General features: G+C 36.0%; 1 protein-coding gene across 2 annotated transcripts in view; it reads left to right on the top strand.

Moving 5' to 3' along the window:
* The first annotated feature begins 685 nt into the window (after window positions 1-685).
* Window positions 686-15785, top strand: part of LOC124619526 (DNA mismatch repair protein Mlh1) — a 61438-nt gene continuing 46338 nt past the window's right edge. For both annotated transcript variants that reach the window (XM_047145973.1, XM_047145974.1), the window contains exons 1-3: window positions 686-867; window positions 9296-9559; window positions 9795-10094. In XM_047145973.1, coding sequence (XP_047001929.1) covers window positions 755-867; window positions 9296-9559; window positions 9795-10094 — 677 coding nt within the window. In that variant the 5' untranslated portion in view covers window positions 686-754. The remainder of the gene's footprint in view (window positions 868-9295; window positions 9560-9794; window positions 10095-15785) is intronic.

Here is a 15785-nt window from a genome sequence, read left to right as displayed (position 1 = left end):
GATCATTTATTCGTGAAAATGACTTATTCATTGGGAACTTTGTCATGAACACTGCTAAAATAATCTAAAATAAGGATTTTCACATCTATTGAGCCAGAAACAACAAATGTTTTCCGTAACATCGTCCTATCAGGAAAGTGTAATGAATTGTGGATTCACATAATTCTGTAACACCCCAGAAAAAATAAAAATTACTCTACAGTTAGTATTTAAGATCAGACTAAAGGTTTTCCTAATAAAGCATTGATACTATTCTGCACAAGAATTCCTAAGGACGTATATGCAGTAATTTTCTTCAAATGTATATCAAACACCTGAACTTAAAGTGTAAGAGGGTTTACATACCTTTATTTTAAGAGTATACTGTATTCTATGTTATTTTGACCTGTCTAGTAACATTTGTACAACCTGTGCTGTATGCTAAAACTGGACCAATACATATAGAACAATACAGTATGACACTTATTCACCTTATCACCGGTTTTGTACGCAGTAGAACGTACATTACTCCCTTTCAACGGTACGAATAACTTCTTGCATTCGTTTCGACGAATCTCTTCACTTGAAATGTTTATCAGGTATGAAAAGTCACAAGCGCACACCACATCTGACCAGTGCTTCTGACTTCACTGTGCAAGTGCACGTTGTGCAGGGAGTACAAGAAGAAAGATATAAGGTTCGAACTTTGACAATAAACGATGGTAATGTTTTGATTCATTCAAAATAAGCGCGGAAAGAGCTTGCATGAGTTGTAATGGATCAGGATAGAAAAATAAAATGTCTTGATCCAGAAGTTGTGCTTAAAATTGCCGCAGGTGAAGTGGTACAACGACCTGTTTCAGCTGTCAAGGAATTGTTGGAAAACAGGTATTGATAAAGTAAATGATGCGTGAATTAAGATGAACACTGTCTAATCAGTTAGTTTCTGTGTCGTTATTGATTGCATTTTTCAGTGACAGCAATAAATGTTGACATTACAGAACGTTTGGAGTTATGGAAAAGAGCGCAACTGATACAATGATGTTATTGAAATGTTTTAATTCGTGGATAGCACACAAAATTAAGCACACTGTTTACGTTTTAGTGGTTTTCTCATTTACTCGACATATATAGTTATTACACAGTGTCACTTCATTGAAAAAATCTATGTATATGTGTGGATTTATGTTTAAATAGTATGTTTAGAAGATTTTGAAACTGAGGATGGAATAGACATACTATGCCTGTCTGAACATAATATAGTCACAATATAGAAATGGTAAACCCTATGGAGAGAGGAGGAATTGCCAAATGTATGTTTAAATCTACCATAGTATGAAAAATTTAGAGACCAAAAAAATTCCTATAGGGGAATGTATAGAAGCATGTGCGTGTGAGCTTAAACTACATAATTATACTTTTACAATTGTAGGTGTGTATAGACCACCCCATTGGAAAATATCCCTCAATGTTTGAAAAAAATTGGATTCTTTGTTGTGCTATCTGTTAGACAGAGGGAAGAAAATTATTGTTTTTGGGGATTTCAGTGTAGATTTTCTGAAAGAGCCCAATAGAAAACTTGACCTCAAAATATTACTTGATTCTTTCAATTTGATGTCAGTTCTTGATTTTCCTACTTGTGTGGTAGAGAAAAGCAGCACACTGATACATAATGTTTTTATAGACCAAGATAAATTTAATCAGCTAACAACTGTTCCTGTTAAAATGGCCTGTCTGATCATGATGCACATCTAGTTACAGTATGTGACATAGCTCCATACAGTAATGCAGAACAGTCCTCTAAATTAATGCGTTCAGTTAATGATTTAACAATTGCAGGTTTTAGGGAAAGCTTACAACAGTTAACTGGGATGAGCTGTACAGGGAACCTGATGCTAATTTAAAATTTAACCTAGTTCATTATACGTTTGTGAGTATATTCTAAAACCGTTTCTCTGAGAGAACAGTGAAACATAATTGTAAGAAGCCATCTAAAAAGCCGTGGCTTGTGAAAGGAATAAAAATATTTTGTATCGTTTTGCTAGAAGGAGTAATGATCGAGAAATAATCAGACATTATAAAAACTACTGCACTGTATCAAGAAAAGCTATTAAATAGTCCAGAAGTATGTGCATCATGTCTGAGACAGCACTTCTGATGATAAAGTTAAAACAATTTGGATATTGTTAAAAGGGAAACCGGGCAATTGAGAGCACAGGAAAACTGTTTTTCTATCAAACTCTTGAAGAATTTGTTAACCAAAAGTCAGAAGTTGAAAATATTTTGAATAATCATTTTTTAAGTGTGCTAGAGAAAATAGGATCCCGCTGTTCATTAGAAAATGCAAGGTTGTATGTGTATGAGGCAATATCTAAGCAATTTGATAAAACTGAAATTCAACGCACCACTATTATTGAAATTAGGGATGTAATAAATTCACTCAAAAGTAAAAGCTCACATGGAATTGATGGTATTTTCAACAAGTACGAAAAGCATGTTCCCAACACATAAATAAGTTTTCAGCCATATATGTTGCAGCTCACTGAAGTGGAGCATTTTTCTAGATAGACTGAAATATACTATTGTTAAACTACTGCCTAAAGAAAGGGATAGGTCTGTTGCTAACAACTACTGGTCAATCTCATTTCTGATACAGTTTTATCCAAAGTTCTTGAAAAAGTAACGTACTCAAGAGGAGCTTCAGATATTTCCAAAAATGAAGTACTAACAGAATGTCAATTTGGTTTTCAGAAAGGCTTTTCAAGAGGAAATGCTATATATGAATTCACTGATCAAATATTAAATGCTCTCAATAACCGAACATCACCGATTGAGATATTGTGTGGTCTCTGAAAGGCTTTTGACTGTGTGAATCATGAAATTCTTCTAGATAAGCTTAACTGTTGTGGTGTGAGTGGGACAGTGCACAGATGGTTCAATTCATATTTAACGAGAAGAGTTCATCAGGTTGAAATTAACAGTACAGATAGTGTGCAAAAATCAGCAGATTCCTCTAACTGGGGAGATATGAAGAATGTTGTCTCAGAGAGTTCAGTCTTGGGCCTCTTATTGTTCTTAATATACACTGAAATGCCAAAGAAACGGGTATAGGCGTGCTTATTCAAATACAGAGATATGTAAACAGGCAGAATACGGTGCTGCGGTCAGCAATGCCTATATAAGACAACAAGTGTCTGGTGCTGTTGTTAGATCAGTTACTACTGCTACAATGGCAGGTTATCAAAATTTAAGTGAGTTTGAATGTGCTGTTATACTCAGTGCACGAGCGATGGGGCACAGCACAGAGGTAGCGATAAAGTGGGGATTTTCCCGTATGACCATTTCATGACTGTATCGTGTATATCAGGAATCTGGCAGAACAACAGATCTCTGACATCACTGCAGCCTGAGAAAGATCCTGCAAGAGTGGGACCAACGACGATTGAAGAGAATCGTTCAACATGACAGAAGTGCAACCCTTCTGCAAATTGCTGCATATTTCAGTGCTGGGCCATCAACAACTGTCAGTGTCCAGATCATTCAACGAAACATCATCGATATTGGCTTTTGGAGCCGAAGACCCACTCGTGTACCCTTGATGACTACATAACACAAAGCTTTACACCTCGCCTCTGCCTGTCGACTCTGACATTGGGCTGTTGATGACTGGAAACATATTGTCTGGTTGGACGTGTCGCGTTTCAGATTCTATCAAGTGGATGGATGAGTATAGGTATGGAGACAGCCTCATGAATCTATGAACCCTGCATGTCAGCAGTGGACTGTTCAAGCTGGTGGAGCCTCTGTAATGACATGAGGTGTGTGCAGTTGGAGTGATATGGGCTCCCTGATACGTCTAGGTACGACACTGACAGTTGACATGTACATAAGCATGCGGTCTGATCGCCTGCATCCATTCATGTCCATTATGCATTCTGATGGACTGGGGCAATTCCAGCAGACAATGTGACACCCCAGACATCCAGAATTGGTACAGAGTGGCCCCAGGAACACTCTTCCAAGTTTAAACACTTCCCTGGCCACCAAACTTCCCAGACATGAACATTATTGAGCATATCTGGGATGCCTTGCAACGTGCTGTTCAGAAGAGATCTCCACCTTTTCATACTCTTACAGCTTTATGGATAGCCTTCCAGAATTCATGGTGTCAGTTCATGCTAGTACTACTTCGGATATTAGTCGAGTCCATGCCAGGTTGTGTTGAGGCACTTCTGTGTGCTCACGGGGCCCCTACACAGTATTTGGCAGATGTACCAGTTTCTTTAGCTCTTCAGTGTATATTAATGATTTGCCACTCTGTATTTATGAAAATGCAAAGCTAGTTCTTTTTGCTAATGATACAAGTGTAGTTATCACACCCATCGAACAAGAATTAGCTAAGGAAATTGTAAACAGTGTCTTTCAGAAAATTATTAAGTGGTTCTCTGCAAATGGAAATTCTGAGAAAACACAGTATACACAATTCTGTACAGTAAATAGCATAACACCATTGATAAATATAGATTTTGAATGGGTCATTCCACATCAAATCACCCAATAAAAAATAAATTTTACACCCACCTCCTTAGATTTTCATGAAATTTGGCTCAAATGGTTCTAATACCATCCTGACAACACCTGCAAAATTTTTTTGCTGTATCTCTTATAGTTTTTTTTTATAAATTTTTTAAGTTTTTATGTTTTGTGTTTTCCGAACCTTCCGAAATGGTAAATTTAATTTGTATTCAAAACTTTAAAATTGCTTATCTTAAAAACTCTTCTAGATAACATCATGAATTTTTGCAGCAAGTTTATTTATTATACATATTTGAAGATAAAAATGATACTATTAAAATATATTAATATTTTCTATGAAAAAAATATATATATGTATTTTTTTCTTTTCTTTTTTTTTAACGGATGTTTTGTTTTATAAGAATTGCAATATCTAAGAGTCTCAGACCTGATAGAATGCTCAAATTTGTTTTAATTTACTCTTAAACATATAGGCTACTTGATAAAACAAAAATAATGATGGCTTTTTAACATGTTTGTTAATTATAGTAGATTACATTAGAATTATGTACAAAGATAGTGTACTTACGACACATATGTATAACCCAACTGATTGCTTGAAACATTGAATTTTTTGAGTAATTTTGTCTTTTTAATAAACATTAATGCTGATTCAACTTGTTTTTCCACTTCATCCAAGAGCTTTCAGTTCTTTTGATACAGTCTTTATTGAAGCAATACATACTTCCAGTGCCGCTTGATTGAGGTGTGTCTACTACACAGACTATGTGCTCCAAAGGCACTATGCAAGAATCTTCTCTTTCAGGCCAATAAAATGATGCAGCTGGTCCTGAAGGATGTAGAAATAGAATTTCTGCATCTTCTTCATCATTGAATATTGTTTTTACCAGTCCAAAGTACCAGTTACCATCATAATTTACAGCCACATAGCTATTTATGGATGGTTCAACACGAACCAAATCAGAAGATGAATGGAAAGAAAAGAGTAAGGAGGGTTTTACACTATCTGTAGTCCTTCTAATTTCAAGGTTGTTTGTTGGAAGTGGTTTGAAGTTATGAAAACTTGTTGTTCCAGGAATGGTTCGGGTTGCTGAAAAACGGTTTTCTAGTTTTAACCGTAGCAAATCAGCTTCTTTTTTGTCAATAAAGTGAAAATGAACGCACATCGATTACTGTCATTATTTGTTCTTTGTCTGAAAGCTGTAGACTAGCTTTCCTTAAAATTCTTTTAATAGTTCCTCCTAGGCCATCACAAATTGACTTCCCATGACTTGTTGCAAAAAAAGAGTGTTGGGCCTTCAAATTAAAGTCTCTCAAGTGTTCAGTCAAATTTTTAAAACTGTTTCTATTTTTGTACTGCCCAGCACAACCATCTGTAAAGTAGTGAACTGAGTCAATGTCAGTATGATGTGATGACAGCCACTTTGTAATTTCTCTTTGTACAAACTTAACAAAACCAGTATCACATTGTTGGTCATCACTAATAAAACATTGGTTGGAAACAAAAACATTGTTTTCCTCATTTCTTAGAAAAACTCCAACTGGGTGTAGAGTACAACCACCTCTATTCCAGTGGTAACTTTGGATCTCATTTTGTATAACGAAGGAATAATTTTCACTGAAACCCATCACAATAATTGCTGTTTTGGGTGATGGGTCTTCTTTCAATCTTTTAAAGGCTGCTGATTGGGATTTTGCTATAAACGAATGCGGGGTGAGCTTTTCCAATGACCTAACCAATAAAGAAATGTAGTCTTCAACACTGATACGACTGTTTGATCATTTCTGCCCTGTCTGTGTTAACCCACTGACTGATTACAATTTCTTCTTCTAAATTATAATCTTCACTTAGTTTTTCAGATAAGTACTCAGTTAGTGCAGTATTTGCAGTACAGCTGTCGCAATGACGTAGCATGCAGTTTTGGTTTTCCGTGTTGCACACAAGCATTTTAATTAGGTCTTTATAAGATTCTTCAATTTTCACAGCATCCAGTAATAGTTTAACATTCTGGTGGATACTGCATACACATACAGTGTGTGTGCCTGCAGGACCAGCAAGGATACACCATTTAGGTCTCAAGAAACAAAATTTTGAAGATCCTACTTCTACCTCGGGATTCTCCCATTAGAAAGAATAATAGAGTTCTCTCAAGTTACACAAAATGAGTCTTTTTTGCATGTACACATTTTTTTGAACACTTACTTTGTCTTTTGTTCCAGGTAGCACTCTGGAACTTTCATCCTTTTCATAAAAATCTGTTACAAGTCTTACTGTATTTTCAGAAAGAGTTTTACCTTCTTTTGGACCAGGAGTTTCCAAAATACCCTTTTCGGATTTTAGCTTTCTAGCTTGTCGCACCATGTACTCACTTACATTAAATTCTTTCATCACTTTATTTTGACTCCAAGAATCTGGAGCCAAGGTCAGAATCTGGATTTTTCTAGACCTCCCAACAGATGAAATCTTCTCTTTCATAAGAGAAATCATTACATCAAAATCCTTTGCTTTCTCAACCACACTTGTATCTTCTTCGTCATCATCAGAACTTGGTGCATCATATTTTAATGCTTTTGAAACCGCCTTTTTTGCAGTCTTTTCAATACTGCTAACCTTCCTTTTAAAATAAGACCCTTTACTTTGTTCTGACAAGCCATGAAGTGTTAAACCTAAATTATCAAGAGCAATGTTTGTTTGTATGATGGATTCATTTCTGGATTCCTGTGATTCTAATTCAACCATGACTTCATCATCTGTTTCACTTTCATTGACTTCAACTCTTTCTTTTTCCTCACAAAAGTTACTGCATGTTGAGCAAAACTTTTGTCCAGGTTTTATGCTAATATTTTTTGTCAGTAATTGTTTAGAAAGATCCAAGCCTACACTTCTCAATGATTTTTTGATGGGCTTTTTGTGTTTTTTTAGTGGGTCTACACATGTTGTTTGATACTTTTCAAAAATGTTTAAAAAGTAGTAGCTGTGGTATGAACATATATTCTTAAATTCACACAGATTAATTCCAGATCGTAAGTGGATCAAATCTTTTTCTTCCTCGCTCAATTCAGATACCGGCTGTAACTGTTTTGAAGGTGTGTAGGTTGTTTGGAAACAGTCAGATTTTTTAAATAACCCTACGCTACAGGTTTGAATATTTGACAAACTGATTTCACTTTTGGTCTGATTACTGTTCTGGTTACTTTTATAGGATATTGGAAAAGAATCTCTGTAAACTAAGTAACAGTACTTACTGAAAGTTCGAATAAACTTAATAAAATACTATCCAAGCACTATTTAACACTGTAATAATTTTTTACTTCAAAACACAAGAGTAACAAAACAAAATCCAAGCGTACATTGTTACTCGAAGAAGACAAAAACTTATTTTCGATGTCTAAGTCACTTGGTACTTTTTATTTTTAAAATATAATTAATATTATTTTAAAAATTAGATAACTATTAAACAGGTTAAAAAGCCAACATAATTTTTCTTTTATCTAATAGCCTATACAATTAAGAGTATTTTAAAACAAATTTGAGCTTTCTATCAGGTCTGAGACTCTAGATACTGCAGTTTTTGTAAAACTAAACATCCGTTAGCTAAAAAAAACTTGTAAATTTTTATTCATTTGGAAGGTTTTAATATATCTTTATGGTAATTTTTTTTAACATTTAGATATAATACACAAACTTATTCCAAAATTTCATACTGATATCTTGAGTATTCTTTAATATACAAATTTTTTTAGTTGTGAGGATACGTTTAAGTTACGATTTCCGACTGCTGAAACAACGCCAAATCTAAAAACTTTAAAAATTTATATAAAAAAAACTATAAGAGATAGAGCAAAAAAATTTTACAAGTGCTTTCAGGATGATAAAAGAAGTAATTGTACCAAGTTTCATCAAAATCTGACACGGTTGGTGTCAAGGCCTGGGTGACTTGACACGGAATGACCCGAATAGAAGTCTGTTGGTAAAACAGAATATTCAAAATTGATGAGAAATTGAATTGGAAGAAACATATTGATGATCTTCTGAAATGGTTAGCTTCAGCTACTTACGCTATTAGGGTTATTGCAAATTTTGGTGATAAATATTTCATTAAATTAGCCTACTGTGCCTATTTTCATTCACTGCTTTGATATGGCACCATATTTTGGGATAATTAATCAATAAGAGAGTAAGTATTCATTGTACATTTGTAATCAGAATAATAGCTGGAGCCCATCCAAGAGCACCTTGCAGCCATTTATTTAAGAAACTCGGGACATTCACAATACCTCTGCAATACATGTATTCACTTATGAAATTTGTTATTAATGACTCATCCCATCTCAAAAATAATAGCGAAATGTGTAGCTACAACACTAGAAGGAAGGATGATCTTCACTATTCTGGGTTAAATCTTACTTTGACACAGAAAGGGATGAATTATGCTGCCACAAAAATCTTTGGTCATTTTCCAAATAGCATTAAAAGTCTAGCAGATAGCCGAACAACATTTAAAAACAAATTAAAAGAATCTCTAAATGACAGCTCCTTGTTTTCAGTAGATGAATTTTTAGGTATGGAATAATAAAAAAAATTATAATGTATATGAAAACTTATGTTAAACTGACACTTTCCACATCATTAGAATATGTCATGTTCTCGATCTACAAAGCAGATGGTAACGTAATGCAACTGCCACAAAATTAATGCACCACCTTCCTAAAGTTGAATGTTTCCTAATTATAAAGCTGTTATTTTTACTGTCAATTTATGAATGTTTTCTTTTTGTAGTGTCGATGCAGGAGCACAAACAATAAAAATACATGTGAGAGAAGGTGGTTTGAAGCGAATTCTTGTTATTGATGATGGTTGTGGAATACAAAAGAATGATTTAGACTTGGTATGCAAACGATTTGCTACAAGCAAACTGAAAAAATTCGATGATCTTCAGAGTATTGCTACGCATGGGTTCAGAGGAGAAGCTTTAGCTAGTATGAGCCAAGTTGCTCGTGTATCTATAATATCCAAAACAAAAGATTTACCTTATGGGCACAAGTAAGAAATATTGTCACCTATTTTTATTTAATTTAATTTGCTGTCTTCATTCTATCATTTAGATGTGTGACTAATAATATATTAAGTGCAAAGAATTTATTGGGTCTTTCTACATCTTGTAAGTATGTTAGTAAAGTTAGCAATGAGAAAAGCATTTTGCACATATCTAATCACTGTTTCTTCACTTATGTCACTGACATAGTTAATACACTTCCTGATTCTTGATGTGTTTCAGAGCAGTGTATGAAAATGGTGTGCTAAAATCGCCACCATTACCACTTGGTATGCCTAATGGAACTCAAGTTACTATTGATGACTTGTTTTACAATGATCGAAACAGACTTAAAATGTTTGCTGGTACTCATTCAGCTGAATATCAGAAGATTGTCAGAGTGGTCACTCGTTACGCTGTACATTACTCAGGAATAGGAATCACACTGAAAAGATTGGATGATGGTGATGTTGCTGTGAAAACAGCTCCAGGAACTGATATTAAGGATAACATAAAAGCTCTGTTTGGACTTTCAATTGCCAGGTAAAGATATGTTTTAGATAGGTCTGTACCCTCAGTTTTTACACGAATTCGGAGTAAGGTGTTTGAATAAATGAAATATATGCTCACCGTTTATTTTGGTGTTTGACCTCCCTAGTTTCAAATATGAGAGTGGGAAGAATAAGGGCCAGTAACATTTTTGTGTCAGATCTCTGCCAACTTTTTGCTTTAACTATACTGTACACAATAGCATTTTAGTATCTATTGCTGGATGCCATATTTCTTCTCCCTGACATGTAATTTGTAGCAATAACTTCGATTACTCAGGTATTACTATTGAACATGTCCACTTATAAGGCAGTTTCAGTTTGCATTACATAAATATGTCAATATATTTTAGCAATGTGCGCCACTTAGACATTTGTAATACTTGCTGCAAACACAAACTTCGAAACAGTCTGTTGAGTGATCTGCTGTATGTAATAACTTGCTGCTACAGTATCTCGATACAATGCCTTCTGCCCATCTTTAGAGGTAGACTGGCAAAAGTGTGTTGAGTTCTCCTGTTGGATCCATGTTGGCGCATATGTTGTGTACCGGTTTTCACCGCACGTATGCTACTAGAGCATATCACATCTTCTGCAAGTTTGTGCATTGTTGGGAGCATTCACAGACGGATATTACATCAATTGTCTTCACATGATAATATTGCAGAACAACATTGATTGCACAGGGCATGCAGTTTTTGTATAATAGGATTCCATACATTATCATCCTTGTTCTGTTTAAAATCAGTGACATCTTTTTGATCTGGACGTCTCCCAAACCCACTCCTTCACCTGACCCTGTTGGGTTCAGCGTGCTACTTTCTTAGATTTTGATCTCCATCTCTGGGGTGGACTCCCAGATGTCAGCAATCAACAGTACTCCCATGCAGTGAGCACTGTCATCAGTTCCCTGTTACAAAGTCTGTCCCTTACAGCTTTGACATCCCTATTCATGAGTTACGCAAATATAGTGGTAAACTTGTCAGAGCCCTCACAGACAGACATTCACATCCAGTGAGTTCAGAAACATATGTCCTATGTTGTGACCTCCTTTGACATCCACAAACCCACCACCACTATGAACTATAGTTCAATTCTTTTATCTTGGCGGCTCGCGCTTGTCCGCCCAGACGCGGGAGATTGCTGCGTTGCCAGTTGTACGCGCCAAGAGAAGCAGTGCCGTAGTATAGTTCGCAAACTTACGTTTAGGGGGGAGCGCGCAGTTTATGAAGTGAAGCCACCACGGCCGCATTAACCCTTTCGCTGCTACAGAGACGTGGTTCCCGCATTCCGTGATGTGTGCGTATTTTGTCATCATTGCACTGCTCGCCTGAGCAGACACATGGTGTTTCGACTGCTTTGATACAATTTATCATTCGATTTACCAAAAAATATTTGGCCCACAAATTTGATTTTTACGTATCTTCTTGACTGATACCTTCCCCCCATACATGACTTAATTTTGTTTCGATGTTCAACGCAGTTATTATGCAGCATTAAATATAGTAAACCATTGCACGAAATTTTGAAGAGTTTGCAGAGGCAAAAGTCCATAGAGTATACTTTCCGTATGGTCGATTTTAGTTGCCACAATGTTGAGAATGAAATGTGGACAAGATACCTAAATTTTATATAAAATTTACTGTATAACAATAGCTCATTTAAGTACCACATAGGTGTCGTATGTAATATTGAGAAATATTCCATCTTTCGCGACTGTAACAAAAGTTTTATTTACACTGAGCACGTTTGGCTTTATTTTAAAGCACTTCAATCAATCAAAAGTAAATAGACAAAATACATTAAACAAAACTCTGGACTTACAAAAACATTAGGACTTGAATATACCGTCTATCAGTGAAGTGCTCTGAGCTGTCAAATATAATTTTTGTGTGTGGCACACACAAACATCATTTATTTGCTAAAACACTGATCTGCCAACACAAACGTTGAATATTGTGTTACCGCAGCACAAAACTACGAAAGGTGACTTGGCAATGGAGGAGACAAAATACTGTCCACTGAAGATGCTTCAAAAGAGAGAAACGCGCCTGGTCTAAATAAGCCCCTTATTACAGTTGCAGAAGAGGAATATATTTCAGTACCGTTGCTAAAACTGCGACTGTGGAACAAAAACAAGAAAGAGAACATGAGTACCATTGTGAATGTGCCATACCTTTCCTTGATTGAAGTGCTTTAAAATAAAGCCAAACGCGTCCAGTGTAAATAATACTTTTATTACAGTCGTGAAAGACGGAATATTTCTCAATATTACATACGACACCTATGTCGTACTTAAATTAAATGCGACATTGTTACACAGTAAATTTTATATGAAATGTAGGTATCTTGTCCACATTTCATTCTTAACATTGTGGCAACTAAAATCGACCATACAGAAAGTATACGCTATGGACTTCTACCTCTGCAAACTCTTCAAAATTTTGTGCAATGGTTTACTACATTTAATGCTGCATAATAACTGTGTTGAACATCGAAACAAAATTAAGTCATTTATGGGGGGAAGGTATCAGTCAAGAAGACGTGTAAAAATCAAATTTTTGGACCAAATAGTTTTTGTGAAATCGAATGATAAGTGTGTCAAAGCAGTGGGAACACCATGTGTCTGCACAGGCGAGCAGTGCAGTGATGACAAAATCGCGCACAGCGTGGGATTCGGCGAGCACCTGTCTGCAGCAGTGAAAGGGTTAATGAAGAGACAAAGCACTAGAAATTTCAAAAAATTGCATTCAAACGAATATAATTCGTGAAGTAAGGCACTTCGATATTGTTTTTAAATAATGAAAATGTTAAGCACCGCACAAGGTTTGAACTCATAACCTTTCGCGTAGCAGCCCAACACCTTAACCCTTACGCTAACGCACCTCGTCTGACTATGTAACGCCATGAGGACTATAACACATTACGCAAAATACTGACAAACACTGTTGGTATGACTATGAATTACTCACGCTTCGTCGAAGTACAATAGGAAATAAACAATTACCGCTGTTCTTTATTGCGAAAAAGCGGTTTGTGAGAGTGATACAAACACCTTTCCTTGCTATCGCCTGAATTAGGAGTCTTGTTGCTTGTTTGGTTTAATTAATTAATAGAATATGAAGCAATTGGTATAACGAATGCTTTTTCCAAACTTTCTATAAAAGAATGTCTGCTATCAAGACATTGCTTTTGTTCTATTACTTTATTTATGACTGAACGGTTCTAAAACTGAAGACACTCGTCCATGCTCTGCACTGCAGTCGAGATGTGGCAACGTCGTTCTCTGTTCATTGGCTGACACTGTTTTGTGATGTCAGATGCGCAGAACGAACCTAAACTTGGCCGCCAACATAAATGACGCGCACTTTAGTCACTAAACAGTTCACCAGCTGTCACCCAGTATCAAATAGTCCTGTAAATGATGTTTCAGTCTATATGTTGTTGTACATCCTTCCACACTTTGCCTGATCACTAAAAAGTAACCACGTTTTGTGGCTACATTACTATTATCTAAATTGCTGATTGTCGAAGAATTGTTGGTGGTAAACTCAGGTCAAATATAATTCCTCCATTTAAAATGTTTACTGGGCTCAATTGTTCTACATTGACAGGAACTTTTTTCGATTTGTTCACCAAAACATAACACAGTCAAAATGCAGAAAAATAATTTTAAATACATTTATTACAATGCATCACAGACAAAACAGACATTCATTTACTGCTTACATGACTGATTCAAAATTATCCATTTAGTTTTACAAATGAAGAACTCACGACACTATGGTGTGTGATGCAGTACACCAACTCGCATTTTTAATCAGCATTTCTGATAAAGAATTGGATAGTAAAATTCATAATCTATGGATAAAGCTAAAATTCATGCATCTGCCGAAATAATTACTGCTCTATATCCCACAACCTGGAAAGATTTATAGGATAAATCAATAAATTAATTCCTCCATGAATTCAACAAATGTTCATCATCATCATCATCATCATCATCATCATGAAAGGCATCAGGATTGGACATAGACATGTGTTAGTCCCATTGCCATTACCTGTCCTCTTCCCCCTCCTACCTTACCTTACCTCCTCGCCTCCTCCTTGTTCCATCAACATTACTCCTTCCCAGTTTTTCCAACCTGTTGTGCCCCCTCCCTCTCATTGTCAGTCTGAACAGCTAATCATGAACAGTGTTTGTTGCTGTGGATGGATGCATTTGGATGTCTGTGTAGCCACAAAATGGTTTTTTTTTTAACGACAGATCAGAAGTTTCTGACAAACTGTTCAGAGAGATGAGAAAGGGTGTTGAATGGGCTAGATTAGATCAAGGAGAGACCCCAGTGTGGGCTAAGTATAGGTCAGTGAAAATTAGCTTTAAAGGCTTTCACGATGAACAGAATAAAGAAGACAGGCCACATTTACTTGTGTTCTTAAACTGTAATGAGAGGGGTACTTCCAGAGTTAGTGAAGTTTCTCTGAGTCACTTCTCTACTTTTATCTAGTCTTGAAATGTTTATGTAGTACTTTGTGAATATTATGGTTATGGACAATATAAATGTGTCGTGAATGAATATTTCAATCTGCAGCCAAGTGTGCACTCTTTTAAAGCTTTCTGGCAGATTAAAACCATGCACTGGTCTGGGATTCAAATCCTGAACCATGCCTATTGAGTGCAGGATTGTTAATGACTGATCAATCCAGGCACTATTCATTCAACCTGCTCTAACATTGTTACTGCTGCCAGTAGCTCTCTCCTACTTGCCAAACTTCATCTTAACTTCCCTTCGTTGACACAAACATGTAGTGGATTAATGTGATTAATGTAATTTAATAATATTATGAAAAGGGTTGTTGCTACTCACCACACAGCGGAGATTCTGAGTCGCAGATGGGCGCAAAAAAAAAAAAAAGAGCCTTCAGCCAACTGGACCTTTGTCAGAAATAGGCAATGGGAAAACACTCTCTCTCTCTCTCTCTCTCTGGCCAGAGTCTAGCTGCTTCAACTGCCAGAGACTGCAGTTGTGTGTGTGTGTGTGTGTGTGTGTGTGTGTGTGTGTGTGTGTGTGTGGAGTTCCTGTTGTCTATTTTTGACAAAGGCTCTGTTGGCCAAAGTCTCATTTTGTGACAGTCTTTTTGTCGTGCCCATCTGAAACTCGGCATCTCTGCTGTATGGTAAGTAGCAACTATCCTTTTCATGATATTTTTACATTCCATCCCAGATTTTCCATTATTTGATATCATTTAATAGTATCTGGGTATGTGGTGTCATCAGGACAGCGACTGTCAGATCCCCTAGGTTATCTAATATTGTCAGTAACGTTGTAGTGTGAATACCTTCTGTTTCTAAAAGGGAGAAAGTCCGAACTGTCAGATGAGTAGGATTAGTGCGCTATCTGAATAATGCTTCATTATCCTATGTCTTGCATATTTACCATTTTAGAAACTAAGGTATTTAGAAATTTATAGAGGTGGAGTGCAAATGTTGAATATTAAAAGTTGGAATTGCATTTATTTTATTAAATGGTATTACACACCTTAGTGCCTAACAAGGGAACCTCCCCATCGCACCCCCCTCAGATTTAGTTATAAGTTGGCACAGTGGATAGGCCTTGAGAAACTGAACACAGATCAATCGAGAAAACAGGAAGAAGTTGTGTGGAACTATGAAAAAAAAAAAAGC

This window comes from Schistocerca americana, chromosome 6 (genome assembly GCF_021461395.2).
Source record: "Schistocerca americana isolate TAMUIC-IGC-003095 chromosome 6, iqSchAmer2.1, whole genome shotgun sequence".
NCBI lineage: Eukaryota > Metazoa > Arthropoda > Insecta > Orthoptera > Acrididae > Schistocerca > Schistocerca americana.
This window is presented reverse-complemented; position numbering and strand designations above follow the sequence as displayed.